The sequence below is a fragment of the Ammospiza caudacuta genome, chromosome 12, assembly GCF_027887145.1.
Source record: "Ammospiza caudacuta isolate bAmmCau1 chromosome 12, bAmmCau1.pri, whole genome shotgun sequence".
NCBI classification, from domain to species: domain Eukaryota; kingdom Metazoa; phylum Chordata; class Aves; order Passeriformes; family Passerellidae; genus Ammospiza; species Ammospiza caudacuta.
The window spans coordinates 10,525,602-10,547,664 of record NC_080604.1 but is presented as its reverse complement, the minus strand read 5'-3'; the positions used below and the strand labels follow the sequence as shown (position 1 = coordinate 10,547,664).

General features: G+C 37.3%; 1 protein-coding gene across 3 annotated transcripts in view; it reads right to left on the bottom strand.

Annotated features, from left to right (window-relative positions):
• Nucleotides 1–940: 940 nt before the first annotated feature.
• The window catches only part of SLMAP (sarcolemma associated protein), a 74,119-nt gene continuing 52,996 nt past the window's right edge, over nt 941–22,063 (bottom strand). For 2 of the 3 annotated variants that reach the window (XM_058812945.1, XM_058812943.1), the window contains exons 14-24: nt 21,055–21,111; nt 17,567–17,650; nt 17,247–17,306; nt 12,473–12,595; nt 11,821–11,895; nt 10,477–10,797; nt 9,529–9,646; nt 9,076–9,247; nt 7,543–7,677; nt 4,021–4,110; nt 941–3,020 (exon numbers count right to left, since the gene is read on the bottom strand). In XM_058812945.1, the coding sequence (XP_058668928.1) occupies nt 4,027–4,110; nt 7,543–7,677; nt 9,076–9,247; nt 9,529–9,646; nt 10,477–10,797; nt 11,821–11,895; nt 12,473–12,595; nt 17,247–17,306; nt 17,567–17,650; nt 21,055–21,111 (1,229 nt within the window). In that variant the 3' untranslated portion in view covers nt 941–3,020; nt 4,021–4,026. The remainder of the gene's footprint in view (nt 3,021–4,020; nt 4,111–7,542; nt 7,678–9,075; nt 9,248–9,528; nt 9,647–10,476; nt 10,798–11,820; nt 11,896–12,472; nt 12,596–17,246; nt 17,307–17,566; nt 17,651–21,054; nt 21,112–22,063) is intronic. The other variant, XM_058812942.1, reaches the window with a different exon arrangement.

Genomic DNA, 22,063 nt, shown 5'->3' with positions numbered 1-22,063 from the left:
GTATAGAAACTCCAAGGCTCAGCTAATCAAGCCTAACAAAAGAAAGAACCTAAATATGAATGTAAAAGAGCACACACATTTACCATTAAAAAAAGCAATAAAAACCCAGAAAGGTTTGTGCAAGGAGTCCTTGCAAAATAACTCCACTTGTTTTAGTATCAAAGCACTGAAGAACAGCACCTTCCCAGTTACCCAACCCTTCTCCAGGGATTCTCACAACAGAAGAGTGAACGGCATTTGAGCTCATTCCTCATCATTTGGAACATGCAAATGCCAAGAACTCCTGGAAAAGGCACTGTATTAGGGAACCACAGGTATACTTGTAAGCACAAGCCCCCATGCAACGTGTACTATGCACTGTGTATAGAATATAAATATGCATACATGCATGTAAGGAAATTAGAAATATTCCTCCTTTAATACAACCGTGTTCAGCCTCAAACTGCAGCTCTCTGACGTGCTAAAGACTTTGGAAAACACAACCTTTGTCTTTAATACAAGGACAAATGAAGCCCAGGCAGACCTGCTGTGCGGCAGGGCCCCCCCAGCTGCCCCCAGGGAACCTGGCACAATCTCTGCTGCCATCAGGGAGGGACCCCCAGCTCTGCCAGGCTCCACCTCCTCAGGCTACCAGCAAAGGAAACAGTAGCTGAAACAGGGACAAACGGGGAGTTTGAGATGCTGAAGACGTGGGGAGGCAGCATCAGGCCCCCTTCCCCCGGCAGGGCTTTCCTCTATTGCCCAGGACCTGCTCCTCCCAGCTCACCACCCCTGCCACGGGCACATCCACCCTGCAGCTCCAACACCTCTTCCTCTTTCTCCATGGCAATATGCTCCCAAGCCTTCCAGGACTCTCTCCTACTCCACTTCCTTCTGAAAATCACAGACAGAGGGATCAGCTAGACCAAAACTTAAACCAGCACAAATGTGAAATAAAAGGTTAAAAAAAAAAAAAAAGTCTTTTACTCTTACTGGACATGCTGCAGACATTGTGCCTAGTAACTGTGGCAATATCTAGTGCAAAAGAAACTTAGCATGAATCTCTTGTTTTCAAATGACATTCAACTCAAACATGCATAGGGAGAGTAAAGTTATTTTATTAAATCATGCACATCACGTGTGTTAGTGCAAATAGTTTAATCTGTACTCCAGAAATTCTATTGTATTTTTATATCTTTACAAAATAGATTTAAAACAATTAATTACTTAAAAAAATGTAATTCTGAAGTTAAGCATTTCAGAACAATATTTGCAATAACCTATATACAAGAGGTACTAAGTACCACTGGCATACGAGTGTTCTGTGGTTGGATGGCTTCCTGCAACTGAAAAGGATGAAAAGGATGAAATGAATGAACTAAACGACAATAGTTATTTTCTACAAGTCACTTGTGGACTATTTTCTTCAACTAATAATCCTCCCATTAGCAAATCCCACGTAACTTAAGATAGAACCTTTAATTAAAGGACAATGACCTTAAAACCTCACAAAGTAAATTATATACTAAATTTCTATTTAAATATTTAAACTATCTGTCGATTGCCATAACATTCTTTAAAGCCAATTGAATTGCTGAGATTACCTCCCTATTTTGAAGTTTCCTTTAGCAGAGCCATATCACTTTACCATTCTTTAACATATTATTTAAGTCTTTAATAAACCTTTTTGACAGAACTGTTGAGCTGAACAAGACAACTACTGTCTACATTTAATTCAGCACTAACTACAGTGATTCCCACCACAAGTCAGCAAATAGCAATAGTTATAGTACTTAGATAAGGAAAATAAACTTTGTAATGGGGACCACTGCATCATACTTACAGCCATGTGATAAGGAGCCACAAAATTTTACTACCAAATTAAAATCATCTTCACCTGACAATGCTTCATCAGGTATATGATTCCAATTTTGTAGTATTTTATGTATCTAGATTTTCTCAGCTATCACAGACGTACTGTAGCAGTTCTCTTAATAAAGTTACGTCCACAAAAGCTTATTCTAAAGAGCTTCTCCAGCTCAAGTCAGAAGGTATCAAATGACTGAAAAAATAAACTGATACATGTGATATGTGAGAAGGTATTCATACTTTTAAAGAAGGTATCTCTTTAAATATATGAAATTTAATAAATTACATTCAAACTAAAGTTAACATAAGTTGAATCAATGCACTATGTCCATCAAATGACCAAGTACTTGCTCCCAGAAACACCTCAGTTCACTCAAGAACACACACATGCTTACACTCGCACACGCGCACACTAAATACTTGAGGCTGCTCTTCACCATCTGCATCTCTATCTCTTTAAGGCTGGACATGAATTGTGTTTATTCCCAAAACCCATTAATAAAGCAATCCTCATGAAAGAAAAATATGCTTCCTTCGAAAGGCGTAGTAAGAGAATTTTCTTATGTCTTGTTCCCAACAGCTCAGTGACTAACAGCAAGTAAAATGATACACTAGTTTAAAAAAAAATAGATCATACTGAAAGGCACTGAGCATACTGCATCTGTTTCCCAAGTATCTGCAAGGTTACTTGGCTTGGATGTCCAAATCAGTATTTTCCTTTTAAGTCTAGCAATCGGATTCTAAAGTCAGTGTCCACAACCCTAGCCATTATAAATAATTTGGTACCAAGAAGCCTGCTTTAGGCCACCATTATAGTATTCAGAATCGCAACATACTAATTTAAAACTTGCATGAAGTTGTAAGCAAAAATATTGCTCACAGAATGATGAATCACAATTTTATTCCCTCTTTATAGACAGATACATTTTATACAGTTTAAAGCAAATGACCCTACTGCTGTTCTCACGCAGAGCTGTGCTGTATTAAGAGGTAAAAAGGAAGATAATTAATCTGTTTTCCCTCAGTATATGAATGTTGCCAGCTTCTAAAGGGAGGACGGTGTATGGATTCAACAACAGTTCTCATGGAGAAGCTCTGGTTAGGCCTGGGTACAGCACCACGGCTGTTACAGCAACCAAAGCTGCCATCACAGGCATCCAAGGCCATTGTCTCTGTGTGGAGAGAAAAAAGAAATCAATATCATATTTGTTCTAATTCATACTAATCAGTTTACCTGGTGGTTCCTGCAAGTCCTGAGTACCTGTTGGCAGGCATCGCTACAGTGTCACCCAGGAGCCCTGGTGCAGGCTAGTCCTGACCTGGAGCACCACAGCAAACCACGTTCCTCTAGCACAGCAACTCCACAGCTCTTGGGGACTGAGGATGGGCTGGAGGACTCTTGGCAGCTCCATGTTCCCAGCTTTGTTACTGCACACACCTCAGAGAAATCTGCCACTGAACGTGCCAAGGCTTGAGATGTTTAAAGCATGGCTCAAGGCTACACAGAGGTTTATGCACATCTTTAACTTTTGACTGTTTAAATCCAGATCTGTGACTTAGTTTGTAGCAGATCCTAACAACACCATTTTTAACAGACTGTCACAACATTGCATGACAACAATGGCATTTTAAGAGGAGGACACACTGAGAGACAAGAGAAAATGCAAGCTGAGAGTTCAGAATACAAACCAACCACCTATTTCTTGTCTTTTTTCCCCATCTTTCCATCAGCAATAGTGAGAAAAATTAAAGTGTTTAGAGTCAGAGAGGAATTTCTTAGTCCATAGATAGGAACCAAAGCTTGTTGAATTTTATTATTAGAGGCAAACTCTTCATTTTTCATAGTTAATTAGGCAATTAAGTTTTCTGACAAGCCCTAGCATTGTGCAAAAGGCAGCCCATTTGCTAAAGACAAACTGAGACCAAGTTAGAAGAGGCACATTCAAGCACCAGTTAGAACAAAATTCATTGTTAGAATTCAGGAAATCACAGAGATGTTAAATGATTAGTGGATTGCTCAGCTCGTCAGTGTCAACAGAATGGCATATTAAATGAAGGGTTTGCTTCAGGTAGAGAAACACCTGTGAGCATTTCACCATGCACTATTTGATACAGAAATGGCACAAACAGGTGAGGGACAAACATACATTGACTGAACAGTAGTGCTTGTACCTTTCGCTACCACAATGGGCCGTAACACCAATACAGGAAAGCCAGGATTAGGCCGATGAATACGGCTGGGACGGGTTGTAATATGGAAGGCTAAAGAAGGGAAGGGATATTAAAAATCACTTTGTGCTATAAATCAAATCAGGTAAAGATGATTTAGAGAGGGGAAAATAAGTCAGTGAGTTTTGTTTTAAGTGAAATGTATTAAAGACATCTAACACATTATAGCATTGTCTAATCTGGTATACAAAGTTAGTACACCATTCTACTCAAATTAACAAGGATGTTTAAAAATAAAGGGAAGTAAGCAGAAAATGTTCCAAGAAACCTCTAGTCACAACTTGGAATTTAGCACTTGAAAACAATATGAATGTTAAACTGATTTGCCTGTATCTTATTTATAGTTGGTTTTAGTTTTTCTAAGTAAGAGGAAATCCTATTTGGATTTCTTGAGAGATGGACTCACACCAAATATTGGTTTTTTCAGCTATTTTTTCATTCCTTGCTAGTCAGCCTTTTCCATTTTCCATCACCAGCCTCTGGAAAAACCATCTTTTTTCCTCCATTAGTGAATCAGTTACAGCTAAGTCCACAGGCAAACCCAGTAGTTCAGACATTTCCGTGGGATTGTAACGTGACTGTACAATCCACATCCAGTTACTACAAAGCAGAGAAGCACATTTCTATCAGAGATACCACAAAGCTCAGCATCTCTGCCAGGTCAGCAGCCCTGTGACCAAATGTGATTCTGAAAATTGATCAAATGCTGCAGCTGGGCCAAACCAGCAGCTGGCCAGACTGCAGGGTTCATCCAGCTTATGGCTCCTCAGAACCATCCACACTTTTTCTCAGCTGTGTTCTACTCATGGAAACTACTGCACATTCTGGATGGAACAGCCTCTATCTGTGATATGAAAAATTAAAAGCAAAAATGGACCTAAATGCTTTTAATCTGTCCTTGGAAGACACCTGCTTTCTCTGCATCCTACTCTGTATATTTGTGCACACACAAAGACACACAGAGGTTAAGGTCAAACCATGCCAAATATTTTTAAAACTGTTTGTGCTGAAGCTACCTTGATTTTGTTCAGTCAAATAAATAAATGATAAATTCATGCTTAACTTTTCTAAAACATGGTGATTAGTAAGTAAAATCTCATCCTGTTTTGAATTTGTAGGAATCACTAATTCATAGAACCTCCAATATGGTTCAAAATACAGGAACATTAGAAGGTATTCTAGTCTTGTTCAAATTTTTTTCAATCAAGGCAAATACTTAACAGAAAAATTGTGTAACTGTTGAAGACTTTTTCATGCAAGATTATTTTTGTGTCACAGGTGCCACGAATCACAGTGCCACCATCCCACAGAAAGCCTGTTGGCAGAAATAATCACAGCAGTGTTCAAAAAGTGCCAGAGGTTTAAATCAACCAGAGCAGCTGATGTTCTCAAACCACTGAGATCATTAAATCTGTTGTGTAAAGCGCATCAGGAAGTAACCAGTGGCTACAAGCATGCAGACACAAGTGTGCACCACACCGCTAAGCATTTTAAAAACACAACGCTGCCATAAAAAAGTAAAACTTAAAAATTAAAACTTAATATTAAAATGATATCCCAAATGGAGTACAGAAGCCTTGTCTTTTGTAACATTTGATGATTCACCAAACAACTTTGTAGATATCTTTTTGTAAGTCATACACATTCTTGGCAAATGAAACCAATGATAAATATCCATCACATTCAATGAGAGCACCTCCACATTATTAGATTTTCCCCTCGCAAGCCTATCAATACATAACAAATCTCCCTACTGTCAAGGAGCATTTAACTGCATGCTTCAATATAATTGTGCATCTTTTTTTAGAATATGAAGATATGCAAACTCAGACACAGATGGGCTGCAAAAAGGAACAAATCCCACAGTGGGAAGTCACTTTCTGTCCTCAGAAATGAAGTAGCAGATAATGATTCCAGCATAAAGGGGCAATGGTACTTGAAAAATTTGACCTTGGAACTCAGCCCAGTATCCATGATGTTTGAAACAATCCCCAAGATGGATATGTTTTACATTACTGACTGTGAGTAATGTTTGGTGAGCAGTGAGTTTGCCCTTATATGGAGGATGTTCTTCATCACACCCTGACCTCCAGGTTTCAACTGTCACAATTAACTCCTCTTCTGCAAGCAGCTTTTGGCAACTGCTGTGGTTTCTGCTTTCACTTAAATACTCACCTCTAATTCTCCCTCAAATTTCCTTTCAGTTTTTCCACTCTTATCAGGTGCTCCAATTTCCTTCACAGTATTTCAACCCTTTACTTTTTCCCCTTTTCCACTGATCATTTTGATTCTGAGATTAATCTTTTTAACAGGGCAGAAAATTTCACATTCACAATTATTTATTCAGTGTGATCTCTTCTATTGAAATGGGGTGGGGTTTTAGTGTGGTTGTTTTTGACTTCTGCTTTAAGTAAGTCAAGTAACTCCGAGCACTGCAGAAAAATCCTAAGAAAGAATCAGGTTCCAAAAGAATGATGAAATCATATTCCTGAAAATATGTCTAAAAAAATTGAGAAAGGCTTGGAATTCTTTTCATCTTTGACAGCTCCATGATGTTCAAGGTTTATATTCAAGAATTAACTATGGCAAGGATATTCATACAAACTTTAGGCATCCAGCTGATTTAGAGGATAGGACCTGTAAAACTTTGCTGGTAGTCAGAGAAACAGTTTGCTAAATTCTGTTACAGAGCATTAATATCCTCCTGTTTTGTACTGTGCCTTACAGAGCTGTTCACCCTGCACTGGCCACAGAGGCAGTACAGGAAGACAAAACCAGCCCCCCCAGGGTAGTGAGGGACCTAAAATAAGGCTATGACCACCTTATAATGTGTCTGCCACACCCTTAACGTTTGGAAGGCCTCAGAATCTCAGTAAAATAAAAAGTTGTCTCTAGTTGGCAACTCAGTTCTAATGATACAACCTTTCAATTAATTGAAAACCAGAAAGCACTGTTTTCATTAGTGAATAGAAAGGACAGTTCAGCTGTACTGCCTAAAGTATGAGCCCACCAGAAATAACCATGGTTAAGAAGCATAAGCAAGAGTAAGGTGGGAACATCCATTGTAATCAACACCAATAAAATGAGAGCAGCTTGAAAAAGTTTACTCAATTCATTTGCATACAGGTTTGTCAGCTATTGCCCCTGTATCATTCTTTGAAATCAGAAAATTTTACTTAGTTCTGGTTCACTAGTATTTAAGCCACATATTTTCAAGAGAGCAGGTATCTAAGGACATACTTTAAACTGTCAAGCAACTGTAAATTTAACTTTCATGTGTAATTGTAACAGTGTAATGATCTGCAAATCTGCACAGGTAGGACTAAAATGGAATTTTGCATAATATGGTACCCATTTTTTTCTCTGAAAGTCCATCCTTTTCTATATGACTCTTCCACATTCCTTCAATCAACAGAATTGCCAGTGTCATAACCTGACTTCCCCACATATTTGGTACAGACTTACATTGTTTCCTTTTTCTTGTAGCAGCTTCAGGTTTTCTTTACATTGCTTGAGCTCCTCCGTGAGTGACTGGTTTTGTTGTTCAGCCACCTCATACTTGGCCTTCAGCTCTGAGAGCACAGTCTGTGTTCTTTCATACTAAAGACAAAGAGAGAACAATGTGTGGACCCCTGGACACCCAGCACATGCTGACATCTGCTTAGCACACAGCTCCCTTTGCTGTCATCTGCCCAGACTAACTCGCCTTGCATCACTGCACTCTCTTTTCATAAAAGCAGGGCAGAATTTAGATTTCCTTTTTTTCTAAATTAAAATTTTTTTGCCCAGCTTGGCAGAGCTAGGACTACCAAACCCAAGGAAATACAAAGTAAATGCAAAGCTTTAATTAATCTCTCATACCAGTTATTCATTATCATATTGGAAAGGACTGTAAAAACTACAAAGATGAAACAAGAAATAGGGGAACAAGGAGTCCTTCACATTTGAATAGTGGTCTTACATCTAGGCTGCAGCTTACACCCCTCTAATAGGTGCAAAATTCAACACTCTGTATGAAGTAAATCAAACCCTCTTCCACACAGCAAATTCAAACATTAAGAGCAAGGCAGGCATAAAAAAAATTATGCCACAATCCTCAGTGTGGGTCAAGCACAAACAGTACTGGGTGAATGGGACATGTTCCTACAGAATGGGTAGTTTTTCCTTTTTCAAACCCACATTCCATTTTTCCTATTCTAGCAGTCCTCCTGACTGTGCTTAGTAAGGACAGAACCAATGACCTTCAGTACTGGCATTCACCACAAATTCAGAAGATGAGGCATCTTTACAAATACTGATCTGATTACAAAACAGATATTAAGACAACTGGGATTTTCAGATTCTGAGAATTGTAAGGAATGTGACATGAATGAATTAATCATGGAGTAAACAAAAGGACTGCAAAAGAAACAAAGAGCAGTGACTGGGGAAACATTCAAAATGTTCATAAGAGGAAGTAAGTTAAGTGCTGGAGACTATGGCCTTGTCCAGACAATCTTTAGAGGCCAAGCAGATTAAATACATGCTCAGAATGCTGACTCTTCCCTATGCACTTACAAATCCATTAAGATGAAAGATCTTGGTAAAGAATATGTAGTCCCATTGTCAAACAGAAGAGTTCAAATCTAACTGGGAAGATTATACTGTGAAAATTAACTTTGACTCATAACAGCTAAAGAAACTCTGGACCGCGATATTCATGAAAACTGAATAATGTTTTACCTAGCTAAACATCTTAAAAGTAAATTTGCTACAGTAATGCATGGAAGTAAAGTTTAGGACGTTCTCAAAGAACACATGTATTTACCTTCAGTCTTCCGTTTTAGATTTGACTCCCAGTTTATATTTTCATAGCTACTATTTAAACTGCTTGCAATAAACATTTGAAAAAATTTATTTACTAGAAAAAGTAAAGAATTAAAAGCCCCTTTTCTTTTAGCTTAAACAGGTCAGTCATTGGGCATTATATTCTTGCAAAATGGAAATAGTTCATGTTACCTCTTTCTGAAAATCTTTTGCTTGATTTTCAGCTTCACTGAGTTGAGTTTTCAGACTGGCTGCATCCCGTTGATGTTTTTCTCTCAATGATCCCATCTGATTTTCAAGTTCCTTCCGAGACATTTCAAGAACACTTATATCGCTGGTTAGTGCTAAACTCTGTTTCTGAGAGCTGAAAAACAAAACCCAATTGATTCCTTATGCATTTTAAATTTACACAAACTGGCACTTTTCACCCTTCAAAGTTTACCACATTGGTTTTGATGTGTAAATACCAATACAGACCATTATTGCCTCCCTAGAAAAGTGCTGACACAAAAGGCTGGCCATGGTCTTGCTTTTAAATATATGTCCACAGCTTGCTATGTATAATTAACTTTTGGGAGGAAAAATCACCATCAGCAAAACTCTTCAGCTGCTGTGGTACCCCCCAGACAAACCCTGTGCCCTTACCTAGAAAGCTCCTTCTCTTGTCGCTGAAGTTCAGATGTAAGTGAAGTATTTTCCTTCCTCAGTTTAACACATTCAGCTTCCAGAGCAATCCACTCTGCCTTCAACTTTTCAAGTTCATCTGCAATGAATAAGTTAATTCAATTAAGTAAAATTATTTCATGACTACTTCAAGGAACTAATAAAGGACCTAATAAATGGAGGAAAAGCTGGTATCAGCCATACATCTCAAATATATTTGTTTGTAATCATGTCACATGAATTCTCTCATGAGCACCTGTAAAACATTACATTATCTTCTACTGTTAAAAGGCTTATGACCCAGTGCCTGACAAGTTACTTTTTTCATTAAAGCTTTTTCTAAGGCACAAAGAAGTAGAAAACAGTCTTTTTATGGGTCAACTCTAATATTTTAGAAATAGTGGTAGAAAAGTATATTTGAAGAAAATTTCCAAGGCTTCAAAATAGCAAGAGAATCACTAATACCATGCCTCTGTTTCAAGGAATAGAATGTTTAAAGCAATAAGCTTTAGTGACACTTTTGTAGAATTAAAAAGTCAGGAGCTCCCCCTTAACAGTCTTAAACTATAGAGAAGTTACACAAGTCCTCTTGGAAATTTTTTGGCAGTATGAGTCCCTCAAACTGTCAAAGTTTTCCATCTTTTCTATGTGGAATTACACTTGGTCTACTGATGTCAAAGAGTAATTTAGGCATAAGTTAGTTTAGGCATAATTGATAATAACTCTTTAATGAAGCATGCAAAAAGTCTTTTTCTGTGTGCACCACAAGCCTTGGTGCACACAGATAAATACATACAGGTGTGTACACACGCACACAGTGAATGACTACAGAGGGACAGAGAAACAGTGATTTGAGTAACTGGCATCCACCACAGTGAGCAGCAGGATGCTCTGGTAGCCATGCTCTGGGACATCCTTTCAAGCAAGTACCTTTCAGGCGAGAGGCCTCCTCCCTCTGCTGCTCCTCACACTGCTGGCACTTGAGCTGGAACCGGGATTGCAGACTGACAATTTCTTTTTCATAGTCCGAGGCATCGTTCCTCCAGCGGTCAAGCTCCGCTCGCACCGTCTGCAGCTCAGCTTGCAAGGCAGAAATATCTGTGTCTCGTTCTGAGGCTGCTTTTTCTGCTACTTTTTGAAGTGACAGAATCTCATTTTGAGCACTGACTAGTTCATTTCGAGTGGCTGAAATTTCATTCTCCTTCTCCTTGCGAAGATTCTCAATTTCTTCCTGTAACCTTCGCAACTGAGCTGGAAAGCAGACGTTCATTTCAATATTTTTTCAAACTGTATTTACAATAAACTTAAAAACCTTACCTTGCTCTCTCGACACATGGATATTTAACAGAGCTAAAGAAGCCTAATGCAATTGAAAAAATATATTTATCCTGTCAAATGCTGTACTTTAAAGAGGGAAGTATGTGGGCCATGTAATACACAGTCAAAAGAAAGAAAACCCCTAAACCTAGGCAGTAAATGCAGGCTAGGACTAAGGCCTTTTGCAAGGAAAGAGCAGTGGAGGAAGGCATGTTGTGGCAGTTTTGTATCCCCCTTTGTCAGCCTTTTCCAGCTGCAGTGTGCCTGCATCCCTGGGCTTTGTGGTTTTCAAAACCCTAACCCTAAGTGCCCGAGTAGGTCTTCAAACTAACACTTGCTCTAAGGAAGTGACAACATAACACAGCCTTTTCGACCTTAAGGCTGGACAGACTGACAGACTCTTCCCAACGAGCTCTTTCACATGCATGGATGAGATGTTAATGTGATACAGAACAGCTGACTGAGGATTTCATGGGTTACATCCTGCTGTATCCATTTTGGGCTGAAATGAGCGCAATTGATTATATCAATTTTCAAAAAGGTGTGGACAGGGTCTCTGTTACAGCAACTTTACTGCATGCTCTGATGCTGGATGTGGATCTGGATAAAAAATTCCTTTAGGAGGATCTTAGAATGAAGTGAAGAGACTGACTAGCACAAAACACCTAGAAAGCTTCCGAGTGCTCTGAAGGCAGCCATAGTAAGAATCCTTGGATCATCTAGGACTGGGAAAGACTAAAAGGAGATGAAGAAGAGGTACCTATTACAGATTACACCTTTTGCTTTTTTAAGGAATTTAAAGGAAACATTCCACAACAACATTCAAAGATATGGTGAAAGAAATCAGATTTAAAACATAGACTCAACTAAACATTTTCCTTTCTTAGTGACTATGATGCCAGAGAAACAGTCAAAACTACATAGCTTCCCTAAAGAGTGGGAAAAAAAAAATCCTACCTTGCAGAGCATTTATTTGCTTGTTGGATTCTTCAACTTGCACTCGATATGCTTTTCTCTCTTCTTCCAAGAGAGCTACAAATAAAAGTGAAAATGTGCCCAGGAGTTTTTGTTAGTAACATGAATTTCCCCTGTGTAATTAATTTTAGTCACAATCTCTCCTTCAGTGAAAAGATTAAGCAAACATATTACTTCAGAAAGTTATCAAAGGTAGTAAAACTGTGTAAGTAGTTTAATAAAAGTTAATACTAAGACATCATTCCATTATTGTGGTAGTATTACAATTAATTTGAAATTGATATAATCTGTTGCCTGATCTGAAAACTCCATGTTTGCTAAATGCAAACTGGTGTGAGAGAAAGGAAAAAAAAGATTGTAAATATAACCTCTAATGCACACTGAACAATATGCAATTAAACTGAACTATACTATTTCCTCTTAAAAACAACAGCGCTACATAGCTGATAGGATGATCTAACAAAGAGCTACCACTGAAGACATTCAATTACATCCATTATGCAACTGAAATAAGGATGAAATCTGAGTTCAAGGATGTATTGAATACTATGAAAACATGTTGGTTTATCTTGACCTACCTAATATATACAATTTTCATGAATACCCTACAGAACCAAGTTGATCCGGGTCTCACCTTGAAGTTCAAAGCATTTTTGTTTACTTGTCCTAGCTAGCTCTTGGGCTTCAATCAGCTCCTTGTGCAGTTGCTGAATTTCTTGCTTAGCCTCAGTTTCTGATTGTGCACCCTGCAATTCATCTGGCAAAAGAACATTTTCTTTGAATCATAAGTTTGTACAACACCTTCATTTGCACTGCCATGTGCTGATTGGCAACTTTTTACTCAAATCTTCAAAAGTTAGTTAAAGTAAACTCAAAATTAGATTAAGCAAATATTAGCAAAAATATTAATATACTTTTAAAAGTAGTAAAACATATGCAAACCTTAAAGCATTCATTACACATAACATGCAATGTAAAACAAAAATTAACAAGGAAGAATTAGAGAGTTTAAAAAAACTGTATAAATTGGCAAGGACTTCTGTATTGACAAAAACATGGAACAACAAAAGCTTAAGACAATCCTTGGCTGTGTTTACAACTTGTCTCTTTTTAAAGGAAGCTGCCCTAAGCCTGTCTCAGTGCACAGGCTCAGGCAGAGCTGCTATTCCATGATTCACTACTGCCACCCACCCATCACATTGCCAGGCTCAGCCTCTCCCTCTGGGGACCAACAAGGAAAGGAAAAATTTAGGAAAATTTCCTAAAATAAAATTAAGAAAAAGAAGAAAATTCCAACCTCCTTATTTCATTTAGTGGCTTTAGTGAATAGTAAGATCAATATTGCACTTGATTTTTTTTAAACTGCATCTTAAACTACTAAGTATGTCTTTAATATGATCATAAATCAATGCACATGATTTAAACTCTAAATAAAAACATTTGCTCTTCCCCATAAGTTTTGCATTAGCTAAAACACATATCAAATGCCTCTTAGGCTTGTAAGAGAAGACTTGCAGTCACAGAAAATAAAATACTTTTACAGCTGAAGTTTTGGAGGAATTTAAAAGAGGAAAACAGTATTTGTTACTAAGAGCAGCGTCCTGTAATGGGCACACATCTAGAAATGAGATGCAGGAACACTCCAGCCTGCAGGCATCTGCAAAGGCAGCAACAGCATCCAGCAAACTCTCATTTACTAGATTTTCCTTAAGCAGTATCTGTGCACAAACTGATCTTTCAGTAGGGACAAACAGCACTAATAAACTCTATGGGCAGAGGGCTGAAACTTGATATACAGCTTGTTTGGTGAGAAAGGTAAAGGAAGAAAACTGGTGAAAGAATTCCAGCTGTGTATCATGAGAGGGGGTGGAAAAAAAAGGCTACACAGTTACCTGGTCAATAAATGTCTGCAACTATAGAGCACATGGACTTAAGATAAAGACTTAGAAAAATATTATTTTGGTTTGTCTGGACTTTGCATTAATAAGGAAAAAATACCCAAAACTACAATTTAGCTCATCATTATACTTTTGACATTCATATTCAGCTGTATATGTTATCAATAAAACAATTATAGATTTTTTTTTTTGTTCTCTTAATTAAGAAAATAGTTTAGCAAATCATGCTAAAGTCTTCATACTGCATCTCTCTAAGGGGCTGTTTCTCCTGCTCTCACAGTAATGAACTGGTGGGTTTGAGCAGAGCTGAGAACACACATGTGCTTTTAGACTTTTTCAGAACAAAATTATGGGAGCAGAAAGAACAGAGAGGACTACATATTTGATCCAAATACTTTGTTTTATGGTTTATTAGCTCTAAATCCAAGTTTCTCTTTATTGAATATGTTTTGTTCTTAGCTTCTCATGGATAAAGATTTAGAGCAATTAGACTTTCAACCGTCTTTAATGAGAGTTTTCAGAAGAAATGGATGAGGAAGTCGACAAATTACGCTCAAATCATGCCTGATAAAGAGGCAGTGTCCCAAATCCAACAACAGACACCCTAAATGAACTTTTATGGGGGCAGCATTTTCTAGTCAATGAAAGCACACATCATAAAAGACAGTACTGCTTCAAAAGAGATGAGAGGAAAACTCTTTTCTACATCAACACAAAAGGGGAATTTCCATGTGCCTGACATGCTTCCAAATCAAAAGCCAAGAAATATAAGTACAAGAAAATATTTGCTTCTTAGCATTACCCAGTCTGAAAATTAGGTGTCCTGTAGTTCAAAGCAAATATAAATTTGGTGCTAATTCTAGTTTTGAAAAGTACTTCTTCACTAAGTAGGACTGCCCTATTTACAAACAATAAAACTACTACATATCATTATGCTTAGAATGAGCTCCCTTTAGAAGCAAATTCACATCATGGCTAACTGCCCCCAAAGCAGGCTAAGGAGTTACCATGACTTACAAAAAGGTGCCAGAAAGAATTAAATAAAAAAGAAAAGGTCAAGTACAGCATTTTTTCTTCCTCATTCATTTTTTCTACCTCGTGGACAATTTTAATCTGTGATCAGTTTGCCACATTTTAAGAAATATTCTCAATTAACACCACTTTGTCTCCCACACAAATACAGTGAGGCTTCCCTTAACGTTGACTCTAATGGGAATTTTAAAATTGTTTAAAAGACTTTTTAATAACCATTTTAATTTAATTTTTTTTTTTATAACAGAGATAATACAGAAGCCCACCCAGGCTGTGGTCTTAACTGATCCTTTATCTGTATGTGCCTGGCCTGTGGAAGCAACTTCATGAGCAGGCTGGTATTTCTAAAAGTTCACCTTCAGAATTTTGCAGGATTTCTCAGGTCATTTAGAAGAAAATTTTCAGGGTACTCAGGTGAAGTCAGACACAACAATTTCAACCCTGAGGTTTTTTTTTTAGCTTCATAAGATCCACATGAAGGAAACTGCACCATATATTTAAAATAAAGTATCTGGTTATTCTGACATAAAACAATGGTTCCCAAACTTTCTGAGCTGACAGACCACTGCTGATTTTGAAAATTTCTTATGTAAATTACCACTATTCAGCAAACCCTCAGCTGAAACACTTCCTGCTAAGATTCCATGGATCACTCTTGTAATTACTATGAAAACACAAGGACATTGGTAAGAACAAGATTACCAGTCTTCCAATGATATTTCCTGCTCCTTTCCATCTGTTCAACATTTACCTGCCCTTAACTTTGCAATAGGTAGTCACAAACAGCTTGTTTAAACAGAAGTGTCCAGGGAACTGCTATGAATGGTTAATAATGTCATTCACCTTGTGGGGGAAAAAACAAAACCAACTGATCTGTCACAGCTTCCCCCCTTCCCCTCCTTGCCAGATTCTGATTTGTAGAAACTTAAATCAAATCCTGAATGCACTCAAAAATTTTGATGGAAAATTGCTTGGAGGAATCTACAGCAACCAGAAGTCTTATAATTTTCCTGTTCCATTAATTTCTTTTGTAAATTTCAACAAGACCTCTGCCTTTTCCAGCAGCCATTTCTGCATTCCAAACAGCCGCCAGATCAAAAATGTTCTCACTCTTCCTTAATTGTATGGCTGCATAACAAGTCCACTTGAAAACCTTTCTGAGACAAATCAAATCCTTTTTAGGACAAAGTCAGGCACATGAAGTCAGTCTCTGAAAAAAAACTCAAACAAAACTGTGGGTTTATAGGCTCTTCATAAAAATTAAAAGGGCAAATGATTCATTGCACAGATATTTTTTAATGGTTTCGTGAGAGCAAAATAGGAAGGCCCATAAATAGCCTCAAGAGGAAGAGAAAAGTTGCTGCCAACCTCAGTTTTATAACCAAAAATAAGACTATTATAATCACTACAAACAACATTATCAAAGTCTACCTTCTAGCATAGAAAGTCACTGAACATACTTGTTATTAGCTGCAGATATTACAGCAAACCCCAACTGGAACATGCCCGGTATCTCAAACCCTCCTTTCTAAACTGCTTGGCTGAACTGATGTCCACTGGGAAACATCAAACTCAATTTTATACACATTGCCAAACAGCAAAAGTAATTTGTGCAATTTTTGGAAGCCTTTCTGTCGTAAAATTAGGGAGTGTAAACAATTGCAGAGAAAGCTCTTTTACAGGTCTCCTACGTTCCGTTATGGTTTCCTTTTTTCCTGAGTCACAAAGAACTGTGACATTCTTTTACTTGTGATCTCAACAGGTGCATAATTTTACAGATTTTATCAAGTGTCTAATTGTTAAAGAAGCATAAAATGATTTTCAATAGGCTAAATGTAATAACTAATTATTATGCCACAGAAATCTTCAGTAATGAATATGTAAATATCAGCTTGCTAATTAAATATATGCTTTCAATGCATAAAAACCAATAAAAATTTTACATTTATAGAAACGAAGCTCAAAGCTAAGCCCCAGCCATCATTCCAAATACAGTTAAAATACAAACTCCCAATCTTGATTGTGTTAAAAAAGAAAATCTAAAATCTTGTTTTGATTAACCCATCAGCTGCAAACTAACAGAAGCATTTCTGACTGTGATGGAAGCTATGCAAGTAAAATGCTTGAAAAATGTCAGTGGTGGAACAATCCCTCCTCTCCCCAGCTATAATCTTAAAGGTGTACTGACTCTAATTCTCAAGTCCAAGTTGTAACATGTAAATTCCTAGAACAGCGTTGGTGAGTACAGAGATTACATTTATACACAGATGATTTCTATAGCAACACTCAAAAGTGTGTTTTTATATCACTCAAAGGAGTCATTACTAACATTTAAATTTAACTCTTCCCTACTACATGATTAACATCTTTGAATTCCAGAATTCTATTTTAACTATATATTTTTTATAAAAACCAGGTAGATAAAAAGATTACATATACAGATTATGCATCTGAAATTGAAAAAGTAAATTTGTTTACCTTTTAGAAGAGCTACTTTGACAATAGGTTCATTTAGATCTTGGTCATCCATTTGAGCATCTAAAAAGAAACCCCACACCTTTCAGAGAGCAGGCAGACTGCAGACAGTTCTCATATACACATTCTTTACATGGACAGAAGATTTTATGTCCTTCTCAATTTACAGGAGTCAAATTATGAAGCCGCAAAATAGACCACACTGCTCTAAGCTTGTCTCTAACTCTGTATAATAGACTCCATTCTTTTAAGAAAATGCTCATAATTACCTAGATTTAATTCAAACTAATTAGAGGTTACAGAAATCTCAGTTAAACTCTTACCTGTAGTGTCGTCGCTGCTTTTTTCCTTGCTTGGGCTAAGGGTGTCAGACAAATCGTTCGATTCTTTGACTCGTGCTTGGTTTTCTGCAAGAGATAAGGAAAAGCAACTACAATCAATAAATGCTTTGCTCATAATTTCTCCTGTACATCAAACTACTGATAAATGTCCAGAGAAAACAACTTGGTTCAAGAAACAGTTAAAAACCTGCTGGGTGCTTATTTCTTTGCAAGCCTGGGCTAAAATGGATTCCGCATCTCTGGAATCATTAACCCAGCCTAGCCTCTAATAAGGGATGCAATCGCCTCGTGCACAGCTTGAGCCTGGGTTAATGCTGTGTTCTTGCCAGCTGGAACTGTGCAAAAGCTGATTCAATCAGCAAACAAATAAGAAAAGAGAACTAGAACAATGCAGAGACTGTAGCAAGTCAAACAAACTGCTGTAAAGAATAAAACTGTGTTTCAATATTTTGAACAAATTACATAATAACAAGACTTGCACATATCGTACTGTTCAAAAGAAGCATGGTGTGAACCATTAAAGAATCACAGCAATATAAATTAATACATTAGTTTCTAGAAAGAACTTTCAGTTTAAAATGTACTAAGAGAAAGTGTTATGTTGTTCCCACAAAAAAATTACCCTCGTGAAATATCTGTTCATATATAATTCAGCACTTTTATTACAGCAGCTCAGTGAAGGCACACAGTTGGTTTTGATGGGCTTTTTTGGTTTTGGTTTTGTTTTTGGTTGGATTTTTTGGTTTTGGGTTTTTTTTCCCCAGCTCTAGACTTTTAGCAGAGATCACATATTTTCAAAATCAAAGAGATTTAATTACACCAGTGCATCTTCATCCCACACAGAATCACCCCTGACTCAAAGTCTAAATATTACACATGACGGACATAAATTTTTAAAAATTTTTCTTAAATAACAATTACTGTTTAGTTCTGATAGGTTCATTGAAAAGAGCAGATCATTTCTGGTGTGGGCTAACCCAGCAGGTCTGTCAGCAACGAACTGTCACCAACATACAGGTGAGGTTATGCAAAATGAAATCTTTCTTGGCTGCCTATTCAGAGCCTTGCTTTGACAGCTCTGCTGCCCACCTGCAGGTTACCAGAGGTTTCCTCTGAGTCTCAAGTTCCAGGCAGAGACATTATATAAAAAGGGGTCAATACAGCATTCCCAGCATGCAGACATCTCCCATCCATGGAGAAAAGCACAGGGAACACAAATAATTCCACCACATATAGATAACACGCATGCAACAATGAAGTACCAGGACATGGGACAAAAGGAGCACATCAGTAAATAAATCGTGTTATACAACAGCATTAGTATATGAAAATAAGTAAAACCAAGGGAATAATAACACATCTTTTCAAATAACAAGAGAATACACAGAACTAACTTCCCCCAGAACAAAAGAAGCAGAAACTGGAGACAATCTGTGCAGCTGCATGAGGAAATCAACATGACAGAACACGGACAGAAAAAAAACCAGAAGAAACCCACAAAGTTTTCTTAATCTAAAATGAAAAGTTTTCTATAATTCTGTGCCAGATTAACATCCACTTATACATGAAACAGAAGGCAGCAAGTAGAAACAAAGCAGCTGCTGAAGAGCGAGACTCTTCCCACCCTAACGCAACCGAAATCATCGGAGAAGAGGAAGGGAAAAGCACCTGTACAGTTAAAGCACGCCAGAGGTTCAGACCTGGCAGGCAGGTACTACAAACACAATTCCCACTTTAGCAGACTTCAAATTTCATAATGATTGCTTGTAGTTCAAAACTTAATCTCTGGGGGTGGGTGGTTCTTTGTTAGAACAAAAAGGGGTCTTTCTTATTTTTAGGAATAAGGTTTTTAACTAATATCTAAAGGTGTTTCAAATCAAAACATTTTACATTATCATATAGAACCAAGCTCACAGGATTGTCACTGAAACTGTAATAATTACTAAACCAACACATTAATTCCTTAATAAAAAATAGTTTTTTAATAGTTCTTTAAAAGAAGTATAACCTAAAAGCCTCACCCATGTCACTTTAATGAGTGGCCGATCCAGAAGCACTAAGCTGAGCAAGATCCACATGCAACTAACTTTACCATATCTGGGCATCCATGGAAATACTGCTTCCCTGCTCTGTACAAAATGGGAGGAACAGTGCAAGTTCCAGCCACTGGATTAATTTTCTCTGCCACAGCACCCCCTTATATACTTCCCTCCCACCCACACTTGGTACACCAGCTTCTTCCCCCCTCTGAAACAAAGCACAAAAGATGAGGCACCTGAGGAAAGATGCACCAGTTCTACATGTGAAACAGCAGAAGATAAATTATTAGAAACTCGCTTCCTATTCTGGAACCAGAGTCATAAGAACAAAACTCTTTCCTATACTATATTATATCACAGCAGTTGTTCCTATTTCCCATAATAAAACTGAGCTGAATAAATATAGCCAAAGTGATAAAGTATATTAAAATGTGTTGACATCATACTTGATGAGTTAGAATATATTACCAAACACTAAAAATAGCTCAGAGCTTTGCAATGGAAGGAGCATGCAAGTGTTACATTACAGTTATTGTATGCATTCTTTTGCCAAATATGGCACCTGGTCTATAGCTTCCTCATGTACAGAAAGGAGTTAAAGGGGCCATTCCATGCATTAAAGGAAGAGAAGATAAATTAAAATATCTCTGTAACACTGGAACTTTTAGCAAACGAACATTTATTCAACACAACAACACTTGGCAGAAGCTCAGAGGGTTAAGAGCTGAGGCAGTATGTCCAGACATCAATAAAAAGCTGCAGGAGAGGAGTGAGCCTGCAAGTCCAAACAACCTTACATTATTAGACACTTGAGAAACATTGACCTGCACACTTGTCACCAGTCCTGACCTTGGCATTGTAAGGTAAGGGTGACTGTTCCTTGAAAAGTCTTTTCTAATTAGCTCCTTTAATTTAACTTGCTTTATACATTAGAGAAAAGAGCTGGAGAGGCACATATATATTTTACTTGTAAAAGACACATTTAGGAGGTTAATACTTAGAGTTATGAGATAAGATAGAAAATAGTCTAATTAAAATACACTTTTATTTAGAACTTAAAATGACACCAAACATTATTTCCATGTAGCCCTACAATAAAACCAAAATCCCATTTGGAATTCATGCAGGCACTGAAGCTTGAAATGAATTTACAAAAACTATTTTTTTTTAAAATGCATATTCAAGTAAGAACTGAGTCAACATTGAGACTAGTATTTCATGCACTCAATCTTCAAAAATGGTTTCCATTAAATCTTTTTAGCCTACAAGAGTATTTGGAGTAGAGTTCAGCAAACAATTTCCCTCCCCTTTATTGAATTTCCCTTCAAATGCGTATTCAATAAAACTCAAACTGCTGGCTTAACACAGAACATGCACTGAGTGACAGAAAAAGCATGCTTCAAAAACAGTTAAATAATCCAGAAGTCTAACCTTTCAAAAGCTTTGTTTCTTCCACTTTGGTTAGATGTCCTTCATCTATGATCTTGTCTGCCAAACAAAATAAGTGTTACTTTCCAAGCTCAAATTTTCCCTGCATGCATCTACGTAGAGTACATTCCATGACCAAATTAAAAGCTGATAATATTACTTCCTACTCAGCCTTGAACAAAAACTTTATTCTGTCAAGGAATAATGAAACAGAGCACACAAGCCTACCAGAACTTTGTGATACAGTGCATAATTATTTCTCCTTATTAACTTACATAATGCTGCACTTCACTAATGAGAATTTAGAAAAAATAATTTTATGTACTTTAAAATAAAAAAAAATCAGAAGCAACAAATAATTAACACGTTTCTCAAGTTTAGTTATCAAAAAAGGAATTTGAAGAGCTGGTCGCATGAAACAGACATCCACCCAACACAGCAGAAACCTAAAAATGCATCACAGTAAAACAGGAATAGAGAAGTCCCCTCAACATCACCCCTGATTTTAACAGTGCCTGTGAAGTGTACACAGGAACAGCCTTTCTTTGTTTAAACCTTTCAAGAGAGCTGCACAAAACTCCAAAACTAGGAATGCATTACATTCAAGTTCATGAAAATGCAGTTTTTATCCAAAGTCTACTTTAGGGAAGTCTATTCATATATGTGATGTGCACAAAAATCTTAGAAGTGGAATTTGAGACTAGATTGCAAACTTCATCCTAACTCCTGCTAGGCTATGAAGTTAAACAAGAACACCAAGGGAAGAACAGGACTGGATTAATGAAGGACACCAAAAAAACTACTGAATAATTCATTTCTTTTTGCAGATGAGATTTCATTATTTCTAATTCCTTAAGAAGCAATGCCAACACAGAAGTACCGAGGATCCCATCTGACAGATCACATCCTCAATCTCTGTGCAGCAGATTTTACACTCTAGTCCATGTTGAAAGCTGTTAGCCCCTGAAATATCAGGCTTTGAGAAGTTGCCTCTGCCTCCCCTCCATGGTGT